Source organism: Perca fluviatilis, chromosome 6 (genome assembly GCF_010015445.1).
Source record: "Perca fluviatilis chromosome 6, GENO_Pfluv_1.0, whole genome shotgun sequence".
NCBI classification, from domain to species: domain Eukaryota; kingdom Metazoa; phylum Chordata; class Actinopteri; order Perciformes; family Percidae; genus Perca; species Perca fluviatilis.
In genome coordinates this window covers 33,511,670-33,537,349 of record NC_053117.1, presented here as the reverse complement: position 1 = coordinate 33,537,349, position 25,680 = coordinate 33,511,670, and the positions used below count along the sequence as shown (strand labels likewise).

The 25,680-nt window shown below is 39.4% G+C and overlaps 1 protein-coding gene across 2 annotated transcripts in view; it reads right to left on the bottom strand.

Annotated features, from left to right (window-relative positions):
- antxr2a (ANTXR cell adhesion molecule 2a) overlaps positions 1–19,751 on the bottom strand; it is an 86,027-nt gene extending 66,276 nt beyond the window's left edge. The window contains exons 1-9 of one of the 2 annotated variants that reach the window (XM_039804106.1): positions 19,179–19,751; positions 14,048–14,119; positions 10,279–10,350; positions 8,480–8,561; positions 8,262–8,366; positions 7,879–7,947; positions 5,107–5,187; positions 1,891–1,951; positions 226–321 (exon numbers count right to left, since the gene is read on the bottom strand). In XM_039804106.1, coding sequence (XP_039660040.1) covers positions 226–321; positions 1,891–1,951; positions 5,107–5,187; positions 7,879–7,947; positions 8,262–8,366; positions 8,480–8,561; positions 10,279–10,350; positions 14,048–14,119; positions 19,179–19,351 — 811 coding nt within the window. In that variant the 5' untranslated portion in view covers positions 19,352–19,751. The remainder of the gene's footprint in view (positions 1–225; positions 322–1,890; positions 1,952–5,106; positions 5,188–7,878; positions 7,948–8,261; positions 8,367–8,479; positions 8,562–10,278; positions 10,351–14,047; positions 14,120–19,178) is intronic. The other variant, XM_039804107.1, reaches the window with a different exon arrangement.
- Positions 19,752–25,680: the final 5,929 nt, after the last annotated feature.

Genomic DNA, 25,680 nt, shown 5'->3' with positions numbered 1-25,680 from the left:
TGAGAGCCAGACAAGAATTATTATGCGACTCAGCATTTGGCTTCCTTGCATTTGTTCATAGCGATTAGAGAATATCAAAGAATATCAGAGCTGTGCTGAATGAACAATTTAAGCTGAAGTTTAAATTCAGCCTCAGGAGCCTGATCTGTGGTTAAGAGACTGTAGATAGAACCAAATGAATGCAAAGGGTACTATTAGTCACTGCTGATGATTTCCACCACTTACTAAAGGTTTGCTGGCCGACTATGAAGCTGCAGACGACGCCTTCGTTGCTGCGGCCGACAGCAAAGCCGTTCCCTCTGAGAACGATGTCGAAGGACTCTGTGGAATGTAAACAAATGGGAGATCAGACTGGGAGGAGCAACCTACATATACAGTAGTTTATATAGTATATAGGACTTTCTCCTGTATTACTACTGCACACCAACAGCATCCTGATATTATCTGACATCATGTTGTTATTTGCTGATATGATAAAGGTTCCCCTTAACCCTTGTGTTGTCTTCCCGTCCACCATGAACTTGTTGCATGGGTTCCATACAACGTACATCCACGCATCTATGTTATTTTGGGGCAATTTGCTTAAAAGAAACAGGTCTAATTTGACCCAAGGACAACATAAGGGTTAACTAAAGTTCTGTAGAACTATTATTGATCATATTCTTTGCATATTCAAACAGATCTATAGACTTACGACCAGATCTATAGACTCACGTTGGTTGTTGCACAATGTTGTAGTTCACGTGACGACCGAGCAATATCCATGTTAACAGATGGCCGGCAGGAGAAGGAGCAAATGTATTCCTTTCCAAATTATATTTGAATAAAATATATTATATATTATTTATAATTCTTTAATTATTTCTAATAAACTAAAGTTTTCTTAAACTGTTTAGTATGCAAAGAAAAGTTCCCATGTGCCTGCCTGAAATAACCTTTTACTGCCCACTGTTCGGGAAAATAGTACTATGTAGAACTTTCTCGGACTGCTAGTACTATGAAAAGTTTCATAAGTATGAACAGAAATTAAAACAGATCTATAGACTCAAGTTGGTGCAGTGATATAAAATTTTACAATGTTGTAGTTCACGTGACGACCGAGCAATATCCATGTTAACAGATGGCCGGCAGGAGAAGTAGCAAATGTATTCCTTTCCAAATTATATTTGAATAAAAACAAGAACAATGTTTGAACTTCATGTTCTAACTTGTGTATCTCATGGTGGGCTTTGCACAGCTGGACGTCATTACTTCAACACTTGAAAGTGTTTGTTCTATCTCACGGACCGCCGGAGCCTTTGGCGCCATTCCGGGATTCACAGAACTGTGTTTACATTTGTAACTTTCGTTTTCACTGATTTTGAGTTTTTTGTGGATGTTTAGGCATGTTATTTACACCAGTGGTTCCCAACCTGGGGATCGCAACAGGGACATAATCAGGGACAATTAAAAAGGATAAAACAGAAAACATACACGTTTTAGGTTTTTTCACATGAAATAATGGATATTTTCATTACTTTAGGCCTCTAAATACTCCATGACCTAGCCTGAGAAGCATTATATAGCTTCATGTTTTGAGGTTACCAAGTACACATTGCTTTATTTTTACAGAGAACCACTGATTTAGGTGGAATAAAAGGGATTAAAAATAATAATAATTATAAGAAATAATTGAAATGATCTGAGGTTCCGTGGGGAGTTTGAGTGTCCAATGACTGCCCGTCTCTAAGCAGATTTGCTAACTCACCACTGCTTGAAACTGAGAAATATTTCCTCCTGGAATAATGTCATAAGTTCAGTAAGCAAACAGTAAAAAGAGGGAATCCTGCACAGAATGAAGCTATCTGTGCAGAGCTCCAGGGACTGTCTGTAGCAGGAGGATCCACTCACCATTCACACAGACACTGGAGGGCTCCACACTCAGGATCTCTGTGCACGATCGCTTTAATATCTGGAGGATGAGGGGAAAAAAATGAAATGGGTACATTATCACTTGAGGGCCAAGAATAAATACATCAAGTCCTGGCCGTTATCAGCTCTGTCAAGTTTAGAAAACAGATTAGGGTGCAACACCTGAGAAATGTCTCACTCCTGACCGGGGCCTGGCGGCTAAAGGAGGGCGCTGAATATCAGCGGCGAGGAGAACACGAGGGAGAAACGGCAGCTGTGTCAGCCTTTATGGGAAAATTATGCAAGACTATTACATTTCTCAGTTCTATTAAAACCTCCGGGATCCTGCATTATCATATAAAGAGGCCTGTGTGAGCCCACTGTCATAGCGCTGCAGTATCCGCTGTGATTCAATAAATCAACAAAGGACAAACTATGCAAATCCCAGTACACAGTCAGTAAAAAGAAGCATATTAACTGCAATATAGGACACTTGAACCTTTCATTTAATGTTGGGTGAAACTTCAATCTGAGGAGAGGAAGAGGGAAGTGTTTACAGCGGCCTTATTAAATATGATGGTTTGATATGGAATCGTTAAAAGGGGAGAGGGTTGTAGATGACAGCTGGGAGGAAACGGATCTGCTGCTGTTCCTCTGTGCCACTATTTTCCCCGTCTAATTACTTCCTTGGCAGTGCCCGAGAAAAAAGGAAACGAAAAAAAATTGACTGTTTGCCTGCCTAAGCTTAAAATGATAAAGGGACCAGAGGAATGACATTGTTTTCCCATTAAGTGTAGAAATGTGAAAAGTTCTGCACCAAAATGGGAAATTTGCCATGTGGAAAAGTAGCACTTATACTCTTTGGAACTTTGGGTAAATTAAGTAATTCATCAGGGTTTGAGACAATAAAATATAAGCTTTGAACGCTGAGATTAGAGGCCTCAGTTTGGTTGAACTCAAACAGCAGCTATTTATTTCTCTGGGATCTAGCAACAACATTATTTACAGGCTGCAGGAGGAAAAGGAGGCAGTCGTCCAAATACCCAAAGTCATCCGAATCTCTCAGCCAGCATTGTAACTAGTGGGCTTTCCGAAAGAATGAGGCTGGCTTTGTCATTTAGTGGAAATATTTAGGTGGAAAGGTTCATAAGGGTATTTCTATCATACGTTATTTAACAGGAATGCGTCACAACATCCAAACACGTTTAAGTCGGGTTGCTAAACTGTACAGGTTGCTAAACTCGGCTGAATGTGTTCAGTAGCCAAAGGAAGTTAACGATAACGATGTGGCTACTTTGCAATTTGGGGTTTTCCCAAAAGGCCTGCAGCTCAGACAACAAAGACAAGAGCGTGGAACAGGAAAAAAAAAAAAAAAGGCCCAACAGGGTGCAGAAACACAACTTTGCCGAGCTCTTTCTGTGAGTTTTTGTCGTGCTGGTCACAGAGGCAGGGCGGATCCTGCAGCAAAAGGCTGCACAGATGATCTCAAATCCTCGAAATCCAACAGAGGAGTGAGGAGGCCAGCTAGTGAGGAATCCAGTATTACTAATCAGAGAAGAATGCTCCGCGTTTCATTTGGATGCTGGAAGCATCACTGTGCTCAGAGCCTCCGAAGGACTGAGGGGATGAGCGGTTTTGTTGTTGTGTAGGCTTTAAAACATTTTGGAAAGACAGAAAGAAAATATATATATATATAAATAACTAAGGGGAAGGACGACCTTGTGAAAAAGACTGTGTGCATGCTCTCAAAATAAAAAATAAAATATCTTCCTAGCTCAGCACAAAGCATATTTTCTTCTAATTATAAATAATCAAACCCAGCCCATCGGAGGCTTTAAAGACATTCTAATGTTAATAATTACAAGCTGGATTCACATGCTCCTTAGAGATGATAATATTCTCGGTCAGAAGTTGGGTGTCATTTTTTTTTCCCCTTTTGCCTTTTTCAGGGTGCTAGTCATGGTTACTCATGCTTTATAATGATCCAACAAATATTACACCCGTTTCAAATCAATCCTGGTGGCTTTGTTTATCACTTTTTTTTCATAATTTTGCTGCAAAATATATCAAAGATGCATTACCAAGACTCAGTTTAAGGCATTCTAGATGACATTTGCGGGTCATGCATTCTTGGGAATATATATATATATATATATATATATATATATAGGCGTCGTTCCACTTTCACATTTTGTGAGACAACAGACAGAGCCACAGTTAGACACTCCTTCACTTGACAGTCATGTTAAAAGCAACATAATCAATCATAGTTGTTGTGCGATGGATCCCACAACAGAAATAAGACACACCCTTTAGCTCTGCGTCCCTCCAGCTGCATGTCTGACAGCTTCGTGTAGTTCTGCTCTTTTTCTGAAACCCGGCCGGCCTTGTCGGCTTTGACACAGATGTAAGTCCAGCTCAGGTCAGAGTGCTCCGCGGGGCTCCGGGCTCAGATTCATATAAAAATGTTGCCATACAAACCCCCGCCTTGGCTGACAGCGTTTAGGCTAAAAGCTGCAGCAAATGGAAAGTATCACTAATTGGCTGGCAGCAAAACAAGGAGGCTGCATGGGAAACTTTGAATAAACACTGTTTAGGGGACTCTATTCACTGATTAGAGCATTACACGGATGGGTTTGATGCGTTGCGCAGCCTTTCATTCTGAAGTTTTCATCGAAAATAGCATGAAAAAAAAGAATGAATTGTATCAAAGCGCTGCTGCTGCACTGAGTTTCTGACACTCAACACAATAAAAACACTGTGAAGAGGAGGTCATATGGACAGTGACTTACTGTCAAGCTGCTCTAGTTCTAGCATCTTAATTTGCTACCGAGTGGCGAAGATAGTTCCTTCTTCGTCTACCAACGGAGGACACAAGGAGCAGTTATTTCCACAGACATTTTCCATTCAGCTTAGCAGGAAATTCACTGAGGTTTTGCTTAGAATTTGTGACCAACTTCCATAAAGCAAAAGGCAGGAAACTGATTCCCAAATTAACCAACAATAGGCGCCATGGTAGCACCTTCAATTATATCTAAAATATATATATATTTATTTTTTTTACTTTCAATGAAGACCAATTTTGTGCCTAAGTGTTAAATTCTACTTATTAAACTCATACATACACACCTCAAACCTGAGCTGACTTAAACTCACAGACCAACACACACACACAAAACAAACACACACACAGACACACAAAGTAGGCGCACTTACAGAATTGACGATGCCTTTGAGTGCGTGGAAGCCATCTTTGACAGGAAACACTTGGTCCTTGGTGTCCGCAATATCAGCAAGCTGCCGGTTTCATCAAAGAGATGAGTTAACAAGAAGTACTGAGTGCACTGATTTAAAGCTGCTTTCTTCTTTTTCGGTTTTCCTCTTTATGACTGAGCACTGTCTTTCCTTTCATACCATGGGCAGGAGGAGACATAGCAGATGGCATGACTGTGGCAAACACTTTGCTCAACCATGAAAAAAAATGAAAAAATTCACTGCAACACAAACTGGGAGAAATATTGCCTTTGTTTTTGACTTAATAAGAGCTCATCACAGGATGGTTACCCATGGTTACAAGGGACAGGCCACCATGTTGGAAGAGAGACAGCAAAACGTACAGAAATCACTGACATGAGGAGGAGAGATTCTGACTTCAGTGCAGCTCAGACATTCTGATATCATTTTATGGAGTGAAGATTATATGTTGCGGAGACAAATAATAAATAAAGTAGTGATCAGATTGTTTTTCTGGCTGATTACATTTGTTGACTTCCAAACAGTGTGAACAGTGGGATAGGCCAATAACTGATTTAACAGCCAACGTAAATGACACCTTTAATGCACACAACATGCAAATGTTCACAGTACGCTTTAATAGTTACACGTTCGGGTATAGCACTTCACTGAGAATCCCAGCCTCCTTTTCCAATACACATCAGTTTTCAACAGATTCGTGGATAGATGACCCTGCTGGCCTGTCTACATCTAAATAGTATCCAACAAGAAACTACAGTCTTGGAAAGTACTGGAGACAGTGCAATATTTTGATTTTTATTGGGATATTAGTGAAGACTTATCTGACTGAAGCCATGTTTACACTTTACACATCGATGCTCAGTCGCTTAGATTCTTAGGAAGAATTTCGTAGGCCCAAAACCATCTTTTGAAAACATGTGGTCATTTACAGAAGTTCTGCAAAATGGAACAAATATCAGACTAAAAAACTATATCAGAGAATTTGACTACTCCTATCCTAAACCAATGTAAATGTAAATGCAGAACTATTTGACAGACCACACTTACATTTTGTTGTATGATATTGATGTACTGTCTTGGTTTTTGTTCATGTCTGCACATTTTTTTGTAATATTGTTAGTATTCAATTGGTCTGTTTTTAGTTTAGTTTATTTGTTTGTTCAGTTTGTGCAATGTCATTAACTCGTGTGTTGGAACAATCATACGTCGTCATTTGTTCTTACCTAATTGGTGCAAATCCTTTAATAAAAACTGTATAAAAGCAATCGCTAATCACTGTAGCTAAATGGAAAACCATAAACTAAACTAAAACTCAGACTTTATCCTGAAGACATTTCTAAAATATACAGATACAGCTATCCTGGGAGCTCCAGAACTCAACTGGAAGCAGCATATTTCACATTCTTTCTACAAAACATTGACTATTGTTTTTTTTTAAGATTATTTTTTTGGGCATTTTTAGGCCTTTATTGACAGGACTAGGGCTGGGCGATAAAACGATAACGATATGTATCGCGATAGACACGTAATCAATATCAATAGAAAATGCGTTCGATAAAACGTTCGATAACTTGTTTTTCTTCTTCGGAAGAAACCAGAAGTTGCGAAGCAAGTTTGGTTGCATGAACAAAGGCACTCACTCTCTGGTAACCTAGCAACGTAGGGAGTGACACTCTAACAGCCAATCATGTAACAGTATCATGTTTGGTTGCGCCACATCGCTGTCGTTGTGTTGGATTCTACAATCAACAGAACCGCGGCGCGTGGGCGATAAGTGGAAAGTGAGTGCGCGCAGCGAAGCGCAGGAAATTGTTGATAAAACAGGAAAAGTCAGTATGGCAGTTTTGGGGATTTTATAAGTCTGACCGTCGTCCCCACCAACACTACCGCAAACTTGTTTTACCACCTTAGCCGCGTTCACACTTTGGAGCAACCGTATTCGCCAGCAACGCGCAAACAACATCTGCAGCTGCCGCTACACGCAGCAGACCGCCATGGAGAGGTACTCTGCCTCAGCGCCTTACTAAACGCTACAAAGAAATAACGGAGGCAGACGTGCTGAGCACTGTCCAGAAGCCAGGTTACCAACCTAGCACTAAACCTGCAGAAAATTGTTCTTCTCAGGTTTCAGGTTTCTCTATGTTTATATTTAACACTTTGCACCATTTTATTACACCTTATTAAGCAGTTCTTACTTATTCTTTCTTCACTGTGATTTTAGACTTATGTTTACATTTTAATTATTTGAGTGATTTCCATGGTTGTGTTGACATTTCTGCTTTTATAATTGAGGGGATTATAATCAGAGGAAGGTTAAGTTTAAAATAAAAATGTTTAAATTTAATATATTTTTCTCCTGGTCCTTATTTTAAATAGATCATAAAAAATATCAACGACATGCAGCAAAGGGCTGCAGGTCGGAGTCGAACCCGCGGCCGCTGCGTCAAGGAGTAAACCTCTCTATATATATATACACTGACTATTTATAGCATCATGAAACATGATGAACATCTGAAAGGTGGATATTGCTGCGTGGTGATTGGTTTCAGAGAGTTTGTATTTATATCACTTTAAGACGTGGATTTTCCATACAGGTGATGGCACTCACATTACATGTGTTTACCATTCTTGACACTCTTCCAACATGGCAACATGTTGATATGAAATTTGCTATTCAGCGACAGACTTCATTGGTGTTTTGACTGCAGCAGATTAAGACTAACACTTTCTTACCTGCTGCTCATCGAAGTCCTTAATCCCCACACAGTAAACACGGGCGCCGAATTTCCTCGCCTCATTAGCCTGCAGAACAAACACATTGTGTGTTGATGATGTGCAGCAGGTCGGATGTAAAGAAAATAACTCAATACATGCAGGGTGCCCAGGCTCTAAAATCACATTTAAGAAAAAAAATTATGAATATGTCCCTAATTAAATAAATTAGCGTAACAAAAAATATGATAAAAAGGAAAGTGTTAAACTAACCTAATCGAAGTAAAAATAAACTGACAAGTGCTACATGAGCTTTTTGGGAACCAGCATGAATTCTGTTTTGACAGCAGAGTTAACACTGACACAAGAAAACATGTACAACTGTTTGACGATATCAGTCTCACCTGTTTCACGGTGAGCTCGTGAACGTAAACTTCAAGTTTCCCGTCCGTCAAAGCCAGGATGATGCTCGAGGACTTGGTCGTTTGGGTCTGTATCTGATCCGAGGCCTTGAGGTTCAAATGACACGAAACGTTTCGTCACATCTCAATGGCACAATCGTGTGCATATCTGTAAAAAGCTTATGGGCTGTAATTGGATTTATTTGTAGGAGTAAACTGACCGCTTTTATTCCTTCATGCATGTAGGTTTCACCTGCTGGGTTTACTTCCCGCAAGCGCTTCAGACCCTCTTGTATCTGGGATCTTAAAACACACAGAAAATATTTGGTAACTGATAATCAATCGTTTGTACAGCTACTGTACAGGGGTGAGCATAGAATCGCAATATTTTTCTTTGGCAATACAGTATCGATACACAGACGCCAAGTATCGATCTATTATTATTATTATTATTATTATTATTATTATTATTATTATTATTATATGTGTTTGTCTGCTTGACAATCTGATTTTGCAGCAATAAAATTGAAGTGAGATGAACAAACAGAAAAATCTATCTTTTTAGATAAAACAGATGTTGACAAAGTTTCCTTTTGGGGACATAATTTGAAATTGTGAAAAACTGGAAAAAAAGGTAATAAATTACAATATATCACAGAATATTGCAATATGTTTAAAATTGCAATAATATCGTATTGTGACGCAAGTATCATTATGATATTGTATCGTGAGGCCTCTGCTGATTCCCACCCTTAATGTACAGCAGCTACATGATGTGGTGGAAACTTGGTGAGTATGGTGGGTATGGTCGTGCTGACAACCGCAGGTTTCCAAAAAGAGACTTTAACAAGTTGTTCTTGTAATGAAGATGAAAATAGAAGCCATTTATCCAGTTTAGCATTCAAAGCCCCAGGGGGAATTTCAAACATCTGACCTCAACCTCATGTCAGCATGCAAACATTTCACTACGGTGGCCTGCAAGAACAGGCCAAGTTCATAGTAAACCCAAATCAACAAAATACTTTCTCATATCTACTATAATAATACACATGGTATTATTATTATTATTATTATTATTATTATTATTATTATTATAGCTTTGGAAAGGGTGTTAGTTTGATATTAGAGAGATTTTAATTTCAAGAAAACATGTGTCACAGCTTTGGATACACAGCTATGGAAAATTGTACTTAACTTGCACATACGGAAATTATTGATTTATTTGTATTGTATATAATGAAAATGAAGCACATACTGATACTTGAGACCACACTTTATTATAATTCATAGCAATGTACAGTACAGGCCAAAAGTTTGGACACACCTTCTTATTCAATGTGTTTCTTTATTTTCATGACTATTTACATTGTAGATTCTCACTGAAGGCATCAAAACTATGAATGAACACATATGGAATTATGTACTTAACAAAAAAGTGTGAAATAACTGAAAACATGTCTTATATTTTAGATTCTTCAAAGTAGCCACCCTTTGCTTTTTTTGATAACTCTGCAAACCCTTGGTGTTCTCTCAATGAGCTTCATGAGGTAGTCACCTGAAATGGTTTTCACTTCACAGGTGTGCTTTGTCAGGGTTAATTAGTGGAATTTCTTCCCTTATTAATAAAAAAGCAAAGGGATGGCTACTTTGAAGAATCAAAAATATAAGACATGTTTTCAGTTATTTCACACTTTTTTGTTAAGTACATAATTCCATATGTGTTCATTCATAGTTTTGATGCCTTCAGTGAGAATCTACAATGTCAATAGTCATTAAAATAAAAAGGAAACGCATTGAATGAGAAGGTGTGTCCAAACTTTTGGCCTGTACTGTATCTAATACAAAACTGGAATCTTACCATCAGTTTAAAAAAAAAAAAAAAAAAAAAAAAAAAAACTATAAAAAAGTAGACAAAATGGACATCTTTGGACCACGAGACTCCTTAAGGTAAGGGACAGTAACCATGGAAGCAGCACTGTACTTTCAAGAGAATCGTGAATTTATTCCAGAGATTTATTACCTGTCTCCAGTCAGAGGCAGCAGGACTTTGGCTTGGGCCGAAAAGACTATGAATGAGACTCTCATTCTGGGGCTGAAGAGAAAAACAGCAATCAAACATTAGAAATCAGAAATGCTAGGTTTTCTCAAAATGTCTCATTCTTAATATGGAATAGCACTAAGCTAAGACAATATACTATAATGTTTATTGTACAGGTTTTCTCCTTCCTTACTCCATAAAATCATCACTTCCCTCCTTCATTCTCTTTATCGACCACCCACGCTACATGACATGGAAAACACTCAGAATGGCTATTAAGGAGTCAGCGTGACTGACAGGTTTATATAAAGCTCTTTCAGGGGTTCAGTTCGGTTCAGGAGAATAAAAGAGGCACGTATAATTAACCAAACAGAAGGGGGCTCTTTTAATGTCAACTAATATTAGTGTATGACTAAAGCAGCTTCCTTGGGACCGAAGGAAGTGATTAATCACTTCACCAACAGGAAACATCTTGTCATGATGAGTCACACACACACACACACACACACACACACACACACACACACACACACACACACACACACACACACACACACACACACACACACACACACACACACACACACACACACACACACACACACACACACACACACACACACACAAATATATACTTTGTACCTGTGACTGTTTAAAGGTGTGAACTCACACTGTGTCTCTGACCACTGGCATCAGACTGAGTCTTCTCTGTACAACCAATACTGTTGACATTTAGTATCATTCAGTATCAAAAAACAAGCCAAACTGCCTTTACATTTTTCTTAGCACAAAACAGTTGTATAACAACTTTGCCAATTTAAGAAAGAGACTGAAAATTAATGATTTAAATTAGGGGATAACCCGCTTTTAATACTGGGTACTGCTACACTTTGATCCATACTCAATTTAGTTTATCTACCTAATATTGTCATCCTGTTACTCCATATTGTAATTCTACTCTGTCATTTCAGAGTTCCTGAAAAGATTTTAACCGAACGGTCTTATTTCATCAACTTATCTCACACAGATTATAAAATTAGGATCTGGGGCCTCATTTATAAATCTGTGCGGCGAATTTGCGTCAGAAGTGGCGTACAGATGAAACATAGGATGGGAGTACGAACCGAAATATTCGGATTTATAGAACCGCCGGATTCCCTTAATAAATCACAATCGACTCTAAATGTAGCGCCGCTTTGGCGGCTTCATGTCACGCCCATAATTGCCCTTAAATAGTCAGTGAAACGCCCCAAATAAATATTCATCCATACCGACATCGTGTGCACAGAGGAAAACAAAGAAAAGGACTTTCACTCAATGTGAAGTTGGAGTTTTTGTTAGAGAGGTGGAAAAGAGGAAAATATGTTTGGCGGGCACAGTGTGGGCATTACTAATGCCAAAAAAAGCTGTAGAGTGACAACATGTTGCAGACGCAGTTAATGCCACAGCCTCAGAGGTCGGACCGTGGCCCAAATTAAAAAGAAATGGTTTGATATTAAAGTTGATGCAAAAAACGCCTAGCGCTACACAGAGAAAGTGTTTCTGCAACAGGACGCCGGAGCTGACCCCTTTTGAAGTGGGACAGGTGTCGGCATGACAACGGCACAGTGTGGTTTCTCCGAGTGCTCCTCTGTAACGCTGGGCCCAAAACAGCACGGAGATCCAAAAGGACAGCTCGAGGCAGTGGGACCCGGCGCTGAGGCCACTCGTCATCGTTTGCCAGCAAGTCATCTTGCTGTCGGTCTCCATTTGCCACATCTCCCAACAGTGTAAAGCCAGCCATTGTGCGTCATTACGCATTGGCATGCCTTTTTCTACCCATCAATTTGATTGTATCTAAAAAGCTAAAGTTGTCGGAATTAATCTTATTAGAAATGACAAATATTTCTGCACAAGGAGCATGTAATTAGTGAAACTTCCTATTGTACCTTTCACAATGGTTAAAACAAGCTTTAGACCTACAATCATTTTCCACACATTTTCCCGTCTTCCGTTTGCTTTTTATAAATCCAAATTCTTGCGTAGAGAGCGGCGTACGTCTTCTTCTGTGCGTACGCCACGTTTATAAACGAGGCCCCTGGTGCTGATAATGGCATTATATAATGGGTCCAGTATCGGACCGATGTGATCAATACATAAATACTTTTTCTTTGAAACGCAACAACAATATAATAAACATCTGCGCAAGTCTAAAAAGAATGTTAGATGCATAGTTAGAGATTAAGCTTCAGTTTACACATATCTGTAGGAGAATAATGCCAATCATTTATACACAGTTTACAGATTAAAAATTTTAAAAAGAAAGTAGTAAGTAGTAGTAAAGTAGCACTGCTATCAGAATTGATATATGAAGAGAAAAAGTAGGATCTCTACTTAAATCTTAAATGCTATAAGTAACCAGTAACTCATCATAACTAACACCAGAGAAAGTACAGGACTTAAAGCGTAAATGTACTCAGTTACTTCCTATCTCGGTTACAAAACGCACAGCACACAGATGCCATCCCACAAAGAGAGTTAAACTTCAGAGAGTTAAGCGCACAAGCGTTTCCTTTAGAGATCCGAAGCCTTTGGAGCATAAGGAGAGGTGCTGATATTTCTCACCCACATGACACATGGCCCAGTCGCGATCCTCCCCCGCAAACATAGCACAATCTTTAAGCCACACGGCCAGATTTGGCTGGTGGCAGTAGCAGCCTTATACATCCACATCCTGTCTGCAAGTTTCAGAGTCATATGTGGACTAAAAACTAACCACGCTCAAGTCACAGATGATAAATCGTGGGTGGTAACTTAACATCAAACTTCAGGCTCTCAGTCGAGTATATGATTATATACACGTTACCGCTGAAGCAGTATGGAGAGACTACGGATAGAGAGGCAGTGATGCCAAGGACATATCAGAGGGTGGTGGTGGGATTTCTTTTTCTTTGGGGGGGGGTTGATGAAGTAGTCCAGTTTGCTCCACATGGCAGAACAGAAGAGCTCTTGGTGAGCGAGCATTGTTTAGCAGATTGTCCTCGTCGCCTTCCAGTGTTCTTTTGCTTTACTGTACATTGTCTGCCTGTCAGCCGTTCTGTGGTGGAAGCAGGGGATAAGTGTGGAGCTGGACCCCCCCGGTGCAAATGGCCATTCTCACAGCCCAGAAGACTGCTCCTCTCTGCCACCCACTCCCACCTGGTGCCTTTGCTATTTTCTTCAACCAACCACTTCATTCTGGCTGGGTCGCCACCGTCTGTACTGTGCTGGCAGACGCCGTTTGACTCAAACGTTATGCAAGCCGAACGTTTCAAGCCGGTTTCTTTGGTTTCGTCTTTTTTTTTAATGAATTATGTGCAAAAAGGGTGTCATAGATTTAGCAATTTGATAGTTTGTAAAACAGGTGGTCATAGGCTCTTTAAATATAGCCATTTATCCGATAAAGCAACCACGGTAATATTAAACAGAGTCAAAAAGTTTGTTAAAGATTGTACTATTTCACCAACCAATCAGCTCATTTGACTTGCTTTCATGCTTATCAGTTATCATGTCATTTTTAAGAGATGGTGATTGGAAGAAAATTGTTCTAAAATTTTTTTGTTTTTATTGCTTTATTATATGTATGTTAAATCATTGCTTGCCCTTGCTTCTTGCTAAATCTGCAGCCCTTAAGGATACTTTCACTTCATGCATTTTCTTATTTCAAAATATGAGCATTACGAAACCCTGTTTTTGTTTCCAAAGAAAATGTCAATGGCGACTTTGCACTCACCTCACAAATCTGTCAGTGAGGTTCTTCACAAACGAGTAAATCTCGACCCAGTCATTAGCGACACTTCCAGACCTGAAACAAGAAAATAACAGTCAGTTTGCAGCTTGTGAGCTGCAGCAGATTGTGTGCTGGGGAGTAAAATACTGTACAGTATTTGTGCTTTGTACCACAACCACAGTTGGACATTATCACCAGCCACATGCTGGGTAATTGTGCTGACAAGTCTGTGTTCTATAGCAGCCACTTCAGCTGTTAGAACACTCACATGTTCACAGGAGCTTTGCCTTTCTACAAATCTACTTGGTTGGTACAGTTAGAATTTATTTCCCAAAATAAAAAAAGGTAGGCAAATCACCAAAGTGATACTACAGTAACTATGTCTAGCACAACACTAGCAATGGTTCCCAAGTCAGCCACTCAAAGCCGATTACAAAAGACAAACAGAAAATGTGCAACATAAAAAAAAACACAAGTATAATGTACAGTACAACAGCTATACTTGAATAGACTGCATTTATATAGCACTTCTTTAACTTACCTTACATTAACAGACAAAGCACTTTACAATTTGCGTCTCATTCACTCAGTCACACACATTCATACAACGATGGTGGTGGAGCGGCCATGCAAGGCTGGCCTTCCCAGCAACTTGGGGTTCAGTGTCTTGCTCAAGGACATCGGGATCGAACCGCCAACCTTGTAATTAAAGTACGACCTGGTATATTTAGCATGATTCCAGCGGGGTGAGTCCAGTAGAATGGTTTCATTTATAAGTGCTGGGATTGTTGGATTTATTTTATTTAGAGCAAAAAGATCAAATCGTATTATTTTATATCCTTCCTGGTTTCATTCCTGCTTTTCTTCTTTCCTTCATTCATCCTTTTGCAGCTTTCTTTTGTCTCTTTTTTTCCCAACTTCCTTCTTTTCATGTGCTCTTCCATCAATCCTTCCTTTCTCCAGCTTGCATGAAAGAATGAAAACTGGTAACAGGAGGTTTTCCTTTGAGGTATTGCTATCTTTATTACAGCAAATGCACAGAGTACTTCCTCCACCACTGTCTTTTGTCTCATTAAAACTCATTAAGTAGTAATTGTTGAAAACTATGCATACATTTCTCACTGTAACCAAGGACAAATGTCAGGTGGGTGTCAACCTGTAGCCCTTGGCCCTTCTCACCCCTCGAGAAGTCAATTTGACCACAATGAACATTGTGTGTAAAATGTGCCCTTGATGTAACGACAAGGAGGTAATTAAAGCAATAATTACAATTCAATATATGCACGGAGAACATAAAACACAAAGGTTTGAACATTAGGAGGCTCATCTTTCATGCCACCTCTCTCTCCTCCCTGCTGCCCAAAGACAAGGTCACAGAGTGGAGGGCAGAGACGACCGGGAGCGGAAAGGAGAGATCCACTGCACTCTGACAACACTGTGTCAACGGGTAGCGTTGGTACAGCAGTTGTTGCTCCGGAACACATCTGCATCATGTTGACCGTGCTTATCTGCGTTTCCATAACTTTCCATCCCAATCTGTTGTGCAATGGTGGCTATCACTGCTAATGCTAAATATCCAGAATGTTTACATGTTCATTGCATGTCCGTGTAGAGAGCAAAAGAGGTGGAATGCATTGACCGATATGCAATCTGGGAAGCAATCGGCTATCGTCTGACAACTATTTCGCTTTTTAATTTATTTATCTGCATTCATACGCCGATATCCGTTCATAGAGGTTTGCCGAAATGTCATCTGGACCGGAACCCCGAAAATATTGTTCGTTGCCCCCAGGGGCTAAATCGTTGTCAGACCACTAGCCGATGGGTTCCGAGATTGCATTATACATAACTCTTGTTTAACGTCTATATCGGCTAATAGCAGCCCACCTAGTTCTCAATTGAATTTGCAGATAATGTATATTGTTATCGTAAAAAGAAATGATAGATTACAAGATAGAAGATTTTTATTGTGACCAGATGATCACTAGTGAGCTCCCCGGACCAGCAGGATAAATCCAGGTGCAAGAACAGCGCTTACCAGCACATCAGAGTGGGACTGTACTGGTCAGCCTCCAGGTGGGAATGAACTGTGCGAGCGTGATCGGGGCATTCTCAAACTTCCCTGAATAAATAAGGCTTAGTGACATTAGAAGTTTCACCACCTCACAGAACATTTCCTTGGAAAGAAATAGTTACTGGAGTGTTTCGAGAACCAAACAGTAAAGCTTTCATGAACTGGCCTAAGACTGAGACATCATAACTTGGTGTTAGAATACTAAAAAGGAAGTTTCTTTGTACAAAAATGCTGCACATTACTGCTGCAACAAATCTTGCAGCACAAACTGCTGACATTAGGATCTTAGTCTTATCGGTACAGTCAGGAAGTCTAACAGTAGAGCTACTTTATCTGCAGGGACTAAGTAAACATCCTTCAAAGAGACATGCTACTATTTGACACGCTGAAAAACTGATGACTGAGCAATAACTGCAGATTAGGCTTTTTACATTTCACAAATATAAACGTGCATATGCAAATCAATTATGTAAACAACTTACAAGATATGCAATGTATACGTACACTTGCATCAAACTTGTGCCAATGATCTCAGTCACATCCTGTAATTTAGCAATTGAGATGAGGGTGGGGTAGTTTGAAAATGGGTCAGGGAGCCGTGTTTCAACTCAACGGCCCTGAGTAATGGCACGTTTCCAAGGCGGGGGAGGACAGGATTAAAAACAGTTGATGTCAAGGCTGTAAACTCCCTATAATATATTGGAGACCTTTTTGCATGACGCTACTGCAAAGTGCTGCTGAACTGACTGCATCTGGCTGTGTAGTGTCTGTTTGTTTGCTGCCTGAGGCAGCAGTTTGGGTGAATCAAAGACACAGGAAGTGGTACAATTCCAAAGTCTGTTTCAATTGGTGATTTGATTCTTTCTTGCTAGTTTGCATGATTAACACACACAACATTCAAGGACTTTGCAGTGGTGTTTAAGGTCTTATTATGTTAAGGTAAAATCCCTGCTAGTTGATCATATAGGACAGAGAAGATTAAAAGATACTGGGGTGCAACACTGTAGACTTGTAAAGTTTTTAAATCTACAAACTTTCAAGGAATGTAAATGACTGAGAGAACCCTGTTTTCACTGATAAGACAGATCATGGCTATTTCCATCTCCATAACTGCTGAAATGATGTAAACTTCACAAAGCATGGTTGGATATATATTTATAAAAAAATATTTTAATGTAGTAAGCATTTTCTGTTATTGTGAGGGAGGAAGAGGTGACAAACATCCATTATTTTGTTTTCATGGTCACCTCCAGACATTGGCAGCATGTCTCATGTAAGGGAAACAATATCTGGATAAATCTCATGATACAATGACCAACTATGCTTCCTAGAGACAGCATGGTTTACAGTATAGCCACATAACGGTTAGGGTTAGGGAGAGGTCATGGTTAGACTTGTGTGGTTCCATGAGGTTTGTCAGCACACTCTCTTCCTCCCATGTAACCACTGAGCACCACAAGACTCCAGCCAATCAGGGACATGCATCAGTTATCTATCAGATCTGAGTAGTCACAAGCCAGGCTGAGTTTGGCTAAGATCCAACCTGACCAGTTTCAGAAGGTTGCATGCATCGATTTCCAACTTTGAGGGACTGTACAGGTGTTTTCATGCTGTAGTCTACACACTACTTATATTTGACATTACTGCTAGCTTTTTAAACTATTTTCCTGAAATCTTCAGAGACTTAAAAAAAACTTTAACTGAATTTGTTAATGCATCCCCAATGAACACCATGATGATGATGCCGAAGATGAGCACCTCTGTGATAGTTATTGAGGTGGATAAACACAGTCTTAAGCCCAATGAATCATGTGCTGGAGAAAATGTTACACTGAAATCTGTGACACAAGAAGAAAAAAATGGGTTGACCAGACATTGACAGGCAAGAAGTTTTGGGCTCCATAGACAGACAATATGGCCACTGGATCCTATTATCATAGCTACACTTAGGGCTGGGCAACATATCGATATTATATCGATATCGTGATATGAGACTAGACATTGTCTCAGATTTTGGATATCGTAATATCGTGATATGACATAAGTGTTGTCTTTTACTGGTTTTAAAGGCTGCATTACAGTAAAGGGATATACTTTTCTGAACTTACCAGACTGTTCTAGCTGTTCTATTATTTGCCTTTCCCCCACGTAGACATAATGTCCACATTACTGATGATTATTTATCTAAAATCTAAGTGTGAAGATATTTTGTTAAAGCACCAATTGTCAACCCTAGAATATCGCCGCAATATCGATATTGAGGTATTTGGTCAAGAATATCGTGATATCTGCTTTTCTCCCTATCGCCCAGCCCTAGCTACACTACAAACGTATTCGGGCAACCAAACATTACACCCATATGCGATTGTTGAACATGTTATTCCAAAACCACGGGCATTAATCCACAGCCTCTGGGAAAGCTTTCCACAATAGGTTGGAACCTGGCTGCAGGGATTTGCTATTATTCAGACACAAATGCATGATCAGGTCTGACTCACACAGACTGCATTCCAGTTCCTCCCAAAGAGTTTGGATGGGGTTGAGAGGTCAGGGCTCTGCGCAGACCAGTCAAGTTCTTCCACAACAAACAGGGAAAAACATTTTTTAATTTTAAAATGGAGCTGACTTTGTGCAGCTGGATGTTGTCATGTGGAAACAGCAAAGGGCCCCCAAACCATTGCACCATCATTGTCTTGGCATACTGTAGCATTCAGACCTCCCTTTAGTTGTTGTGTAGGGTACACCCCATGTGTGTACACCTCTGTCCACATGGTTGTTATATGTGGAAAGGATTGTCCACATAATTTTGGCCAAATGTGTTACCCAACCTATGGTGTCACCACTTCGGGTGAAAAATAAATACATAAAAACAGTATGTGGCCATGCATGTGAGCTTTCTCATCTCCCTCCACATGCAACCGTTTATAAGAAAAACAACTAGGCTACCGTTACATTTGAAGATATTATTTTGCAGGGTGCAGGGGTCACATTGTTTCCATCGTTAGCTTCAACGAGAGAGGACAGAAACAAAAGCTGACACACATTTTTTGCTCTACTTACTTGTCCAAAACAAAGTAGAGGTCGTAAGCTCCGTGACAGGATGCTTCTTCTGCCCAGCAAGACGACGCAAACAACCCCAGGAGGAGCACAGCAGCCGCCGCCGAAGTCCACCGACTCTTTCCATGAAAAAGTTCACCCTCCGTGGTGAAATAACGTGACAGCTTTTCCAACATTGTTGCCACCAAAGTTCAGTGAAGTCTCGAGTTGAAAAAGCAACAAGTAGCCTTTAGAGAGTTTCACAGAGCGCAGAGGTTGAATATATAGCGCTCATCCCGCAGTGCGAGGAGCTTAACGTTACATGTCAAAGTTCCTCCAAAACAACCAAGTTAACTGATTGTGCTGCGAAATAAAGGAAATCACCGCCTGACGTCAACAGCTGTGTCGTTTCTTCATCTTCCTGACTCAACGTTCACTCGCTCACATCCTGAATAAAACTACAGCTGGCTCATGAACCCATATCGACCCCTGTTTTTAGAAGATAAACCTTAATCACAGCTAACAACAAACTTCACCGTGCTAAAAGTATACACAATCCGCAGAAAAGTTAGCCTGCCTTCACGTGCTCCTCCAAAGCTCGTATTTCTGACTACTAGAGGAGGGACTTTTTTTTAAACCACAGCTGGGCATGGTTAAAAATTGTTGTATTTGAGTCATAACACTTATGTTTTGTTTTATATGCACTGACACATAGCTCAACGCCGCTTCATTTACCGGTAGAGAGATATTTTTTACTAAGCATGCATATTTATTAAATGGTGGAAAAGCGAAAAAAGATTCATTTTTTTTTAGCATTAGTTTTTAAGTGGAGTATAAGTAGAAATACTCCATTACACACGTTTATTTACTGAAAGCTTTATAAAATGTAGATTACTTAAGTATCAACATTAAAAGGAAAAAAAATCAAGGTTCAGCTTGTCATTATAGGCTACAATACAGTGGTTGCACAATGAAATGCAGTTGTAGAACTACTCATTATAAAGAACAGCCCCCTTTTTGTACAGAGGGTAAAATTACTGATAATGTGTAATCAGTTTTGTTTTTTTCTTCTTGGGAATACGTCTTGTCAATGTAAAAGTAGTGATACGGTGTTCACAAATTATTTGTTTCAAGTTCCAATCCAATCTTTCCGACAGCCCTTTAAGGCCTCGTCAGTTTCCTGTCCAGTGCGCCTGCCCTTGGTGGAACCAGCTGTTGAACTGCACACACACCCAATAACATCTGTATCATCTTTTGTACAAGGCAATAATGTACAATAATGTTACATTAACAATATTCACACAGGTCAGAGCTGAGTTTAGATACTTGAGTTTATTTGTTCAAGAGCCAGGCACTACCACTGCTGCATGGGTTGAGGGTTTGATTCCCAATGGGCTCATGCATGAATGTTTAAACCTTTTTGCTGTAACATGCTTCACTCAGTCAATGTATATTATTCATATTTAGAGACTCTGTAAAAATAGTTCTGCTAATATTCTATTATGTTAGGCTAAAATTATTTTTCATTTAGCTAAATTATACACAGCTTTTGCTCCAATGTGATATACAGTATACACCTTATATGTATAGAAAAAATAATTCTGGTATATTTATTGAAATTTGGACCAAAAGGACTAAATAACTGGCCCTCAAAAATTGCATTTGTGTTGCACTTAAAACCATATACTTTGTTCATTTCTGGCCTGCAAACTCTACCTATTGTTGTACTTTTGGAGTTAACATAAAGAGGGGACCTTTGATACTAAAAGACCATTTCCATTTTGTCATTTTCAAGCTGTTATGATTGATAACATGTTTTAAGAACCACACAATTTGTGCAGGCATGGTAATATGCATCTTCTCTTTTTCTTAGTTTCACAATTCCCCCAAAATCTTTTGTAATCAATGTTGAGAGTCTCTCATTGAAGCATATATTACCGCTTGGCTTGCTCGATGTCTGTGATAGACTTCATTTAAAACAGTATGAATAAACATGTGGCAAACATAGCAAGTATCCCAAACTCTTTTCCCAATACAGAGGAAATACTCACTCTAAAGGAAACACAGACAACTATTTTGGCAACATGAGACCAGGAAAAGGCTGCAGATGAGAGGTCTGCCATGTGTGAAACCAAAGATGTTTCATAAAAGATGTTACATCAGGCAGCCTGTTCTCATGAAGAATGCGTTGCATCAGGAAATATTCTGAAATTAGGTAGGGTGATATCAGGTAAAATAGGCCATCAGGTAAAATGGGCCATTTAAGGTTTGGGGGTTCCAGCCCCTCTGGAATTTAGAGCCAATGACTGCAAAGGATTTCAAACTGTTGTCATAACTGTACTTGACAAGTGACAGGTGATTTGATTGGTTCATGGTTGCTATGGTGGGCAGGGCAATAATTCAAATCAAGACTGCACCAGAAAGCTGCATGGTGAGTAGCCTGGCATACCAAATCTAACTTAACTATTATAAGGATGATAAATCTGTAAATAAAAAAAAACATGCCCATAAAAACTATGCATAATATCTGTCTTGATGGCATCAATCAGAAATAATGTTGTTAGTTTGGTATATGAACATATTTTTTGAAAAAGTGATGTTTTTCTTGGTGGCCCAATTTACCTTAACCCACTGAGGTAAAATGGGCCACATGGTTTCAGCTAAAATGGGCCATCATTTGTCACTCACAAACACACATACACACGTGTTAGAGTGTGTGTGTGTGTGTGTGTGTGTGTGTGTGTGTGTGTGTGTGTGTAAGGGTGTGTTTGTGTGTGTATGTGTATGTGTACATGGACACACACACAACATCCCAACAGTAATAATGGTAGTATTTTATTTACAGTGAGTATGGCAAACGAAGGAAGCGGAGAGGAGGAGAGGGAGAAGGAAAGAGAGAGGAAGTGAGAGAAGGAAGGATGACAGAGGAGACAAGCAGAGGAGACAGGAAGTGAGAGAACAGGTGAGGAGAAAGGAATGCAGAGGAAATGAGAGGAGACAGAACCGAGAAAAGAGAGGAGGAGCAAGGACCAGAGAGGAAAGGATACAAAGATAAAACAGGGAGGGAAAGGAAGGCCAAACAACTACAATCCGTGGAAAGAGGAGAGGGATGAAGGGGCCTTAGATGAATAAAGGGAGGGAGTCAAGAAAGGAATTACAGTGAGTGTGCACTTCTTATCACGAGCATGGGGTGTGCCCGCGATCCACACTGCAAAAGACGCATCAGTGGAAAGGTGACTGGCAGTGAACATGTGTCAGGGCGAAGCCCTACCTTCCGAGAAGCGGAAAGGGGAGCTTGCTGCCACCCTCAAGACATTGGCGCGGAGGGGTTTCCCTTCACAAAATGTGATGTCCAGCAAGTGGTCTTTGATTTCGGTGCGCCAAGAACAACATATCTGGTTTCTCCAAGCAGGGAGGTCCGGATATTACTGGTTTCAGAACTTGTCTAAAGCGCAACCCAGAGCTTGGTTCACTGATCTATGCTGTTCCAAAATGGATTTTTTTTAATTGCACATTTGAATATGTGGGTTTGCACCCAAAATGTTTTTTGAATGGCACATATGCATGTTTGTTTGTTTAATGCAGTTTAAATGTTATGTGGCTGTATAAGCAACTGTGTTTTAAAATTAAAATTGATGATAAATGACTATTTCCCTTTGCAGTTTGACTGGCCCATTTTACCTGAAGCTGCTGGCCCATTTTACCTGAAACTGCTCATGCAAAAAATGTTGGCAGAGCTGATGTTTCAAGAACTGTAGGGCCTAAATAATTATATTTTATTAAATAATTTCAACACAAAATTATCAAAAACAGTCATTATTAATCATAAAAACACATGTAAAAGGCATATATGGTATTGTATTATTGTCCCAAACGATTTACCAAAAAGTGGCCCAATTTAGCTGATATCACCCTATTAAAGTATTCTTTACAAATTCTTTCTGGAGGATGAGATGTGTTTTCATAAGCCTCTCTGTGTTTCTTTTCTCAACCAGTTTGTTTCTTTATTCCTTCTTTTTCCGTTTTTATAACTCATATGTGAAAAACAACCTTCATATGTAACCAAGAATAACTTTGGCCTAGGTTACTTCAATAACACACAACAGAAACAGACCCTAGAATGCAATAAAACTGTTGAGAAAATGATGAACAATTCCAACAAACTATAGAGCAAATGTAATAAGTACATTTTCAGGATACACCTATTTTCATTTTCCATGGTAACACAAAGCAACTTATAGAAAGCTTTGTGCATCACAGATATGACATGCAACAATGCAAGAGCATGGGGAATTTTCTGTTTAACATTTAATTAAATTTGCCTTTTTATTCAAGGCACATTATGCACGTGTCTCTATCCTCAGCATGGATGGCTCATTGTGTGATTTAAATCCCCAACCCTGGCAGACTCAGTGCATTTCTCTACTCATTGATCTACACGGGGAGCTGAACCTCTAAACCTGCCAATGCACCATGGAGCTGTATGCATAAAACCGAAGCTTTCCTCATCTTATTGCTGCCACGCTCCACCCACTGAGCTACACACCATTACCCAAATGCAATATGAACATGTGGCCAAGTGTCAACCAAAAGTCTTTAAGGGAATACCAAGAAGGATGATGCAAATCACAGTCCTCTCACATCTACATTTACGTAACTCCTGTCTATCTGACTACCTTCCCCTCAGGTTACAATAAATGTTAATGATACAGTTCTTACAGTAGTATATTCCAGGTCGAGGTCATACAGGAAATTCCCAGTTTGGTCTTATCTGATCACTTGCCTCTTGTTTGAACAAGGTGTGTGTGTGTGTGTGTGTGTGTGTGTGTGTGTGTGTGTGTGTGTGTGTGTGTGTGTGTGTGTGTGTGTGTGTGTGTGTGTGTGTGTGTGTGTGTGTGTGTGTAGCTGGTGGTGGATGTGACTTCAGGCTATGGCATTAAGTAAAAACACAGACAAGCAGTCAAAGTGAAAACACCACAGCTGTTGTTGAGCTCTACCTGGTTTACCTGTATCTTCCGCAACACATGTTCTCAATATAGGTAGAGTTAAAGGGCTTTACACATCTATTGCAATTCCTGTAATTCATGTAGGTATATTTCTTGGCTGGTTTTACAAGGTATGTCACTGTTATGGATGGGACCAGCATTGAAATCCATGTAAATCTAGCAGCAAAATAAAGGTTTGTAGTAGAGATGCTCCGATACTGTCTAAAACGCTGGTATCGGTATCGGGAAGTACTGGAGTTTATGCACCGATCCGATACCATGTAATAAAGCCCTAAAGAAAATCTACGTTAAAGTAGTTTATTTATGTTCTTTTTCCGTTATAACTGACTGTCAAACTGGATAATAAAAGAAAGTTCTGTGGCATTCATTGTTTGTGTTTTTTCATGTTTCACAAAGAGTTTAACCTGAGCCAGACAGACAACAAAGATAGAAATCATATCACATCCATACAGGGATAGTAGTTTACAGTTGTTAAAACATAATAAAATATACGACACACTGGTATCGGATCGGTACTCGGTATCGGCTGATACGCAAGTTTAGGTATCAGAATCGGTATCGGGAAGCAAAAAATGGTATCGGGCCATCTCTAGTTTGTAGACCATATTCATTTGGAGATACTGCCTTTGAATTCTGAGGAAATCAACACCTGTTTTTTCTGTAATCACTTTAACATATATAACTGTCTTGACTGCGCTATGAACTATGACGTTTTTCTACTTGCAAGTTTCAAGTCCTGGCTCAAGTCCTGAAATTTGAGTTTTGAGTTCAAGTCAGAATAATTTTTTTTTTTTAACTTTTTTGTCACTTTTTTCAATGCTTTTTTTTAATTCATGGTCAATAAACCTAATTTATGACATTATACCCAATGTTGAGTTAAAAAAGCAAAATTATAAATTATTTTGACTAACAGTTAAGATGTGAGAGGATGTCAAGTGGATCACAGACTCATATATGTCAAAGTTTAGTCAGGATGCTGTTTTGAAACCATGTAAAAAATGTTTTTAAAATGCTATGAAATTGAATAAAACACCCAAAATTAAAAATTGTATTTCTCAGAATTCTGACTTTATTCTCAGAACTCAAATACATTTTTTCACATGTGGCCCATATCCTCTTCCATAGGGGCTCACGTAGTAGGAGCTGAAAAAAAAGAGTGCCATTATGTGTAACATTGTTATTTCGTTTTTGTAAAAATGGATTTTATATAATTGGTATTGAAAAAAGTATTGTTTTGGAACCATTTTCAAAGTCACGGTATTGGTATCGGTTTCGAAAATTCTTGAACGATACCCTGCCCTACTGAATATTACCATAAAGATGACAGTATGTTTATGTTTTCTTAGGCTAATGTTTGGCTATTGCACTCATTCAAAATATATATACATATCATATCATGACAGACAGTGATGTCAGTCCTTGATATGGTCAAGATTCCTCTGTCATCACAGTTAATTTAATCACTCAACATTAGCGAATTTAAGTTATTCATTTTAATATTTTGCCGATTTTCTTGTCCT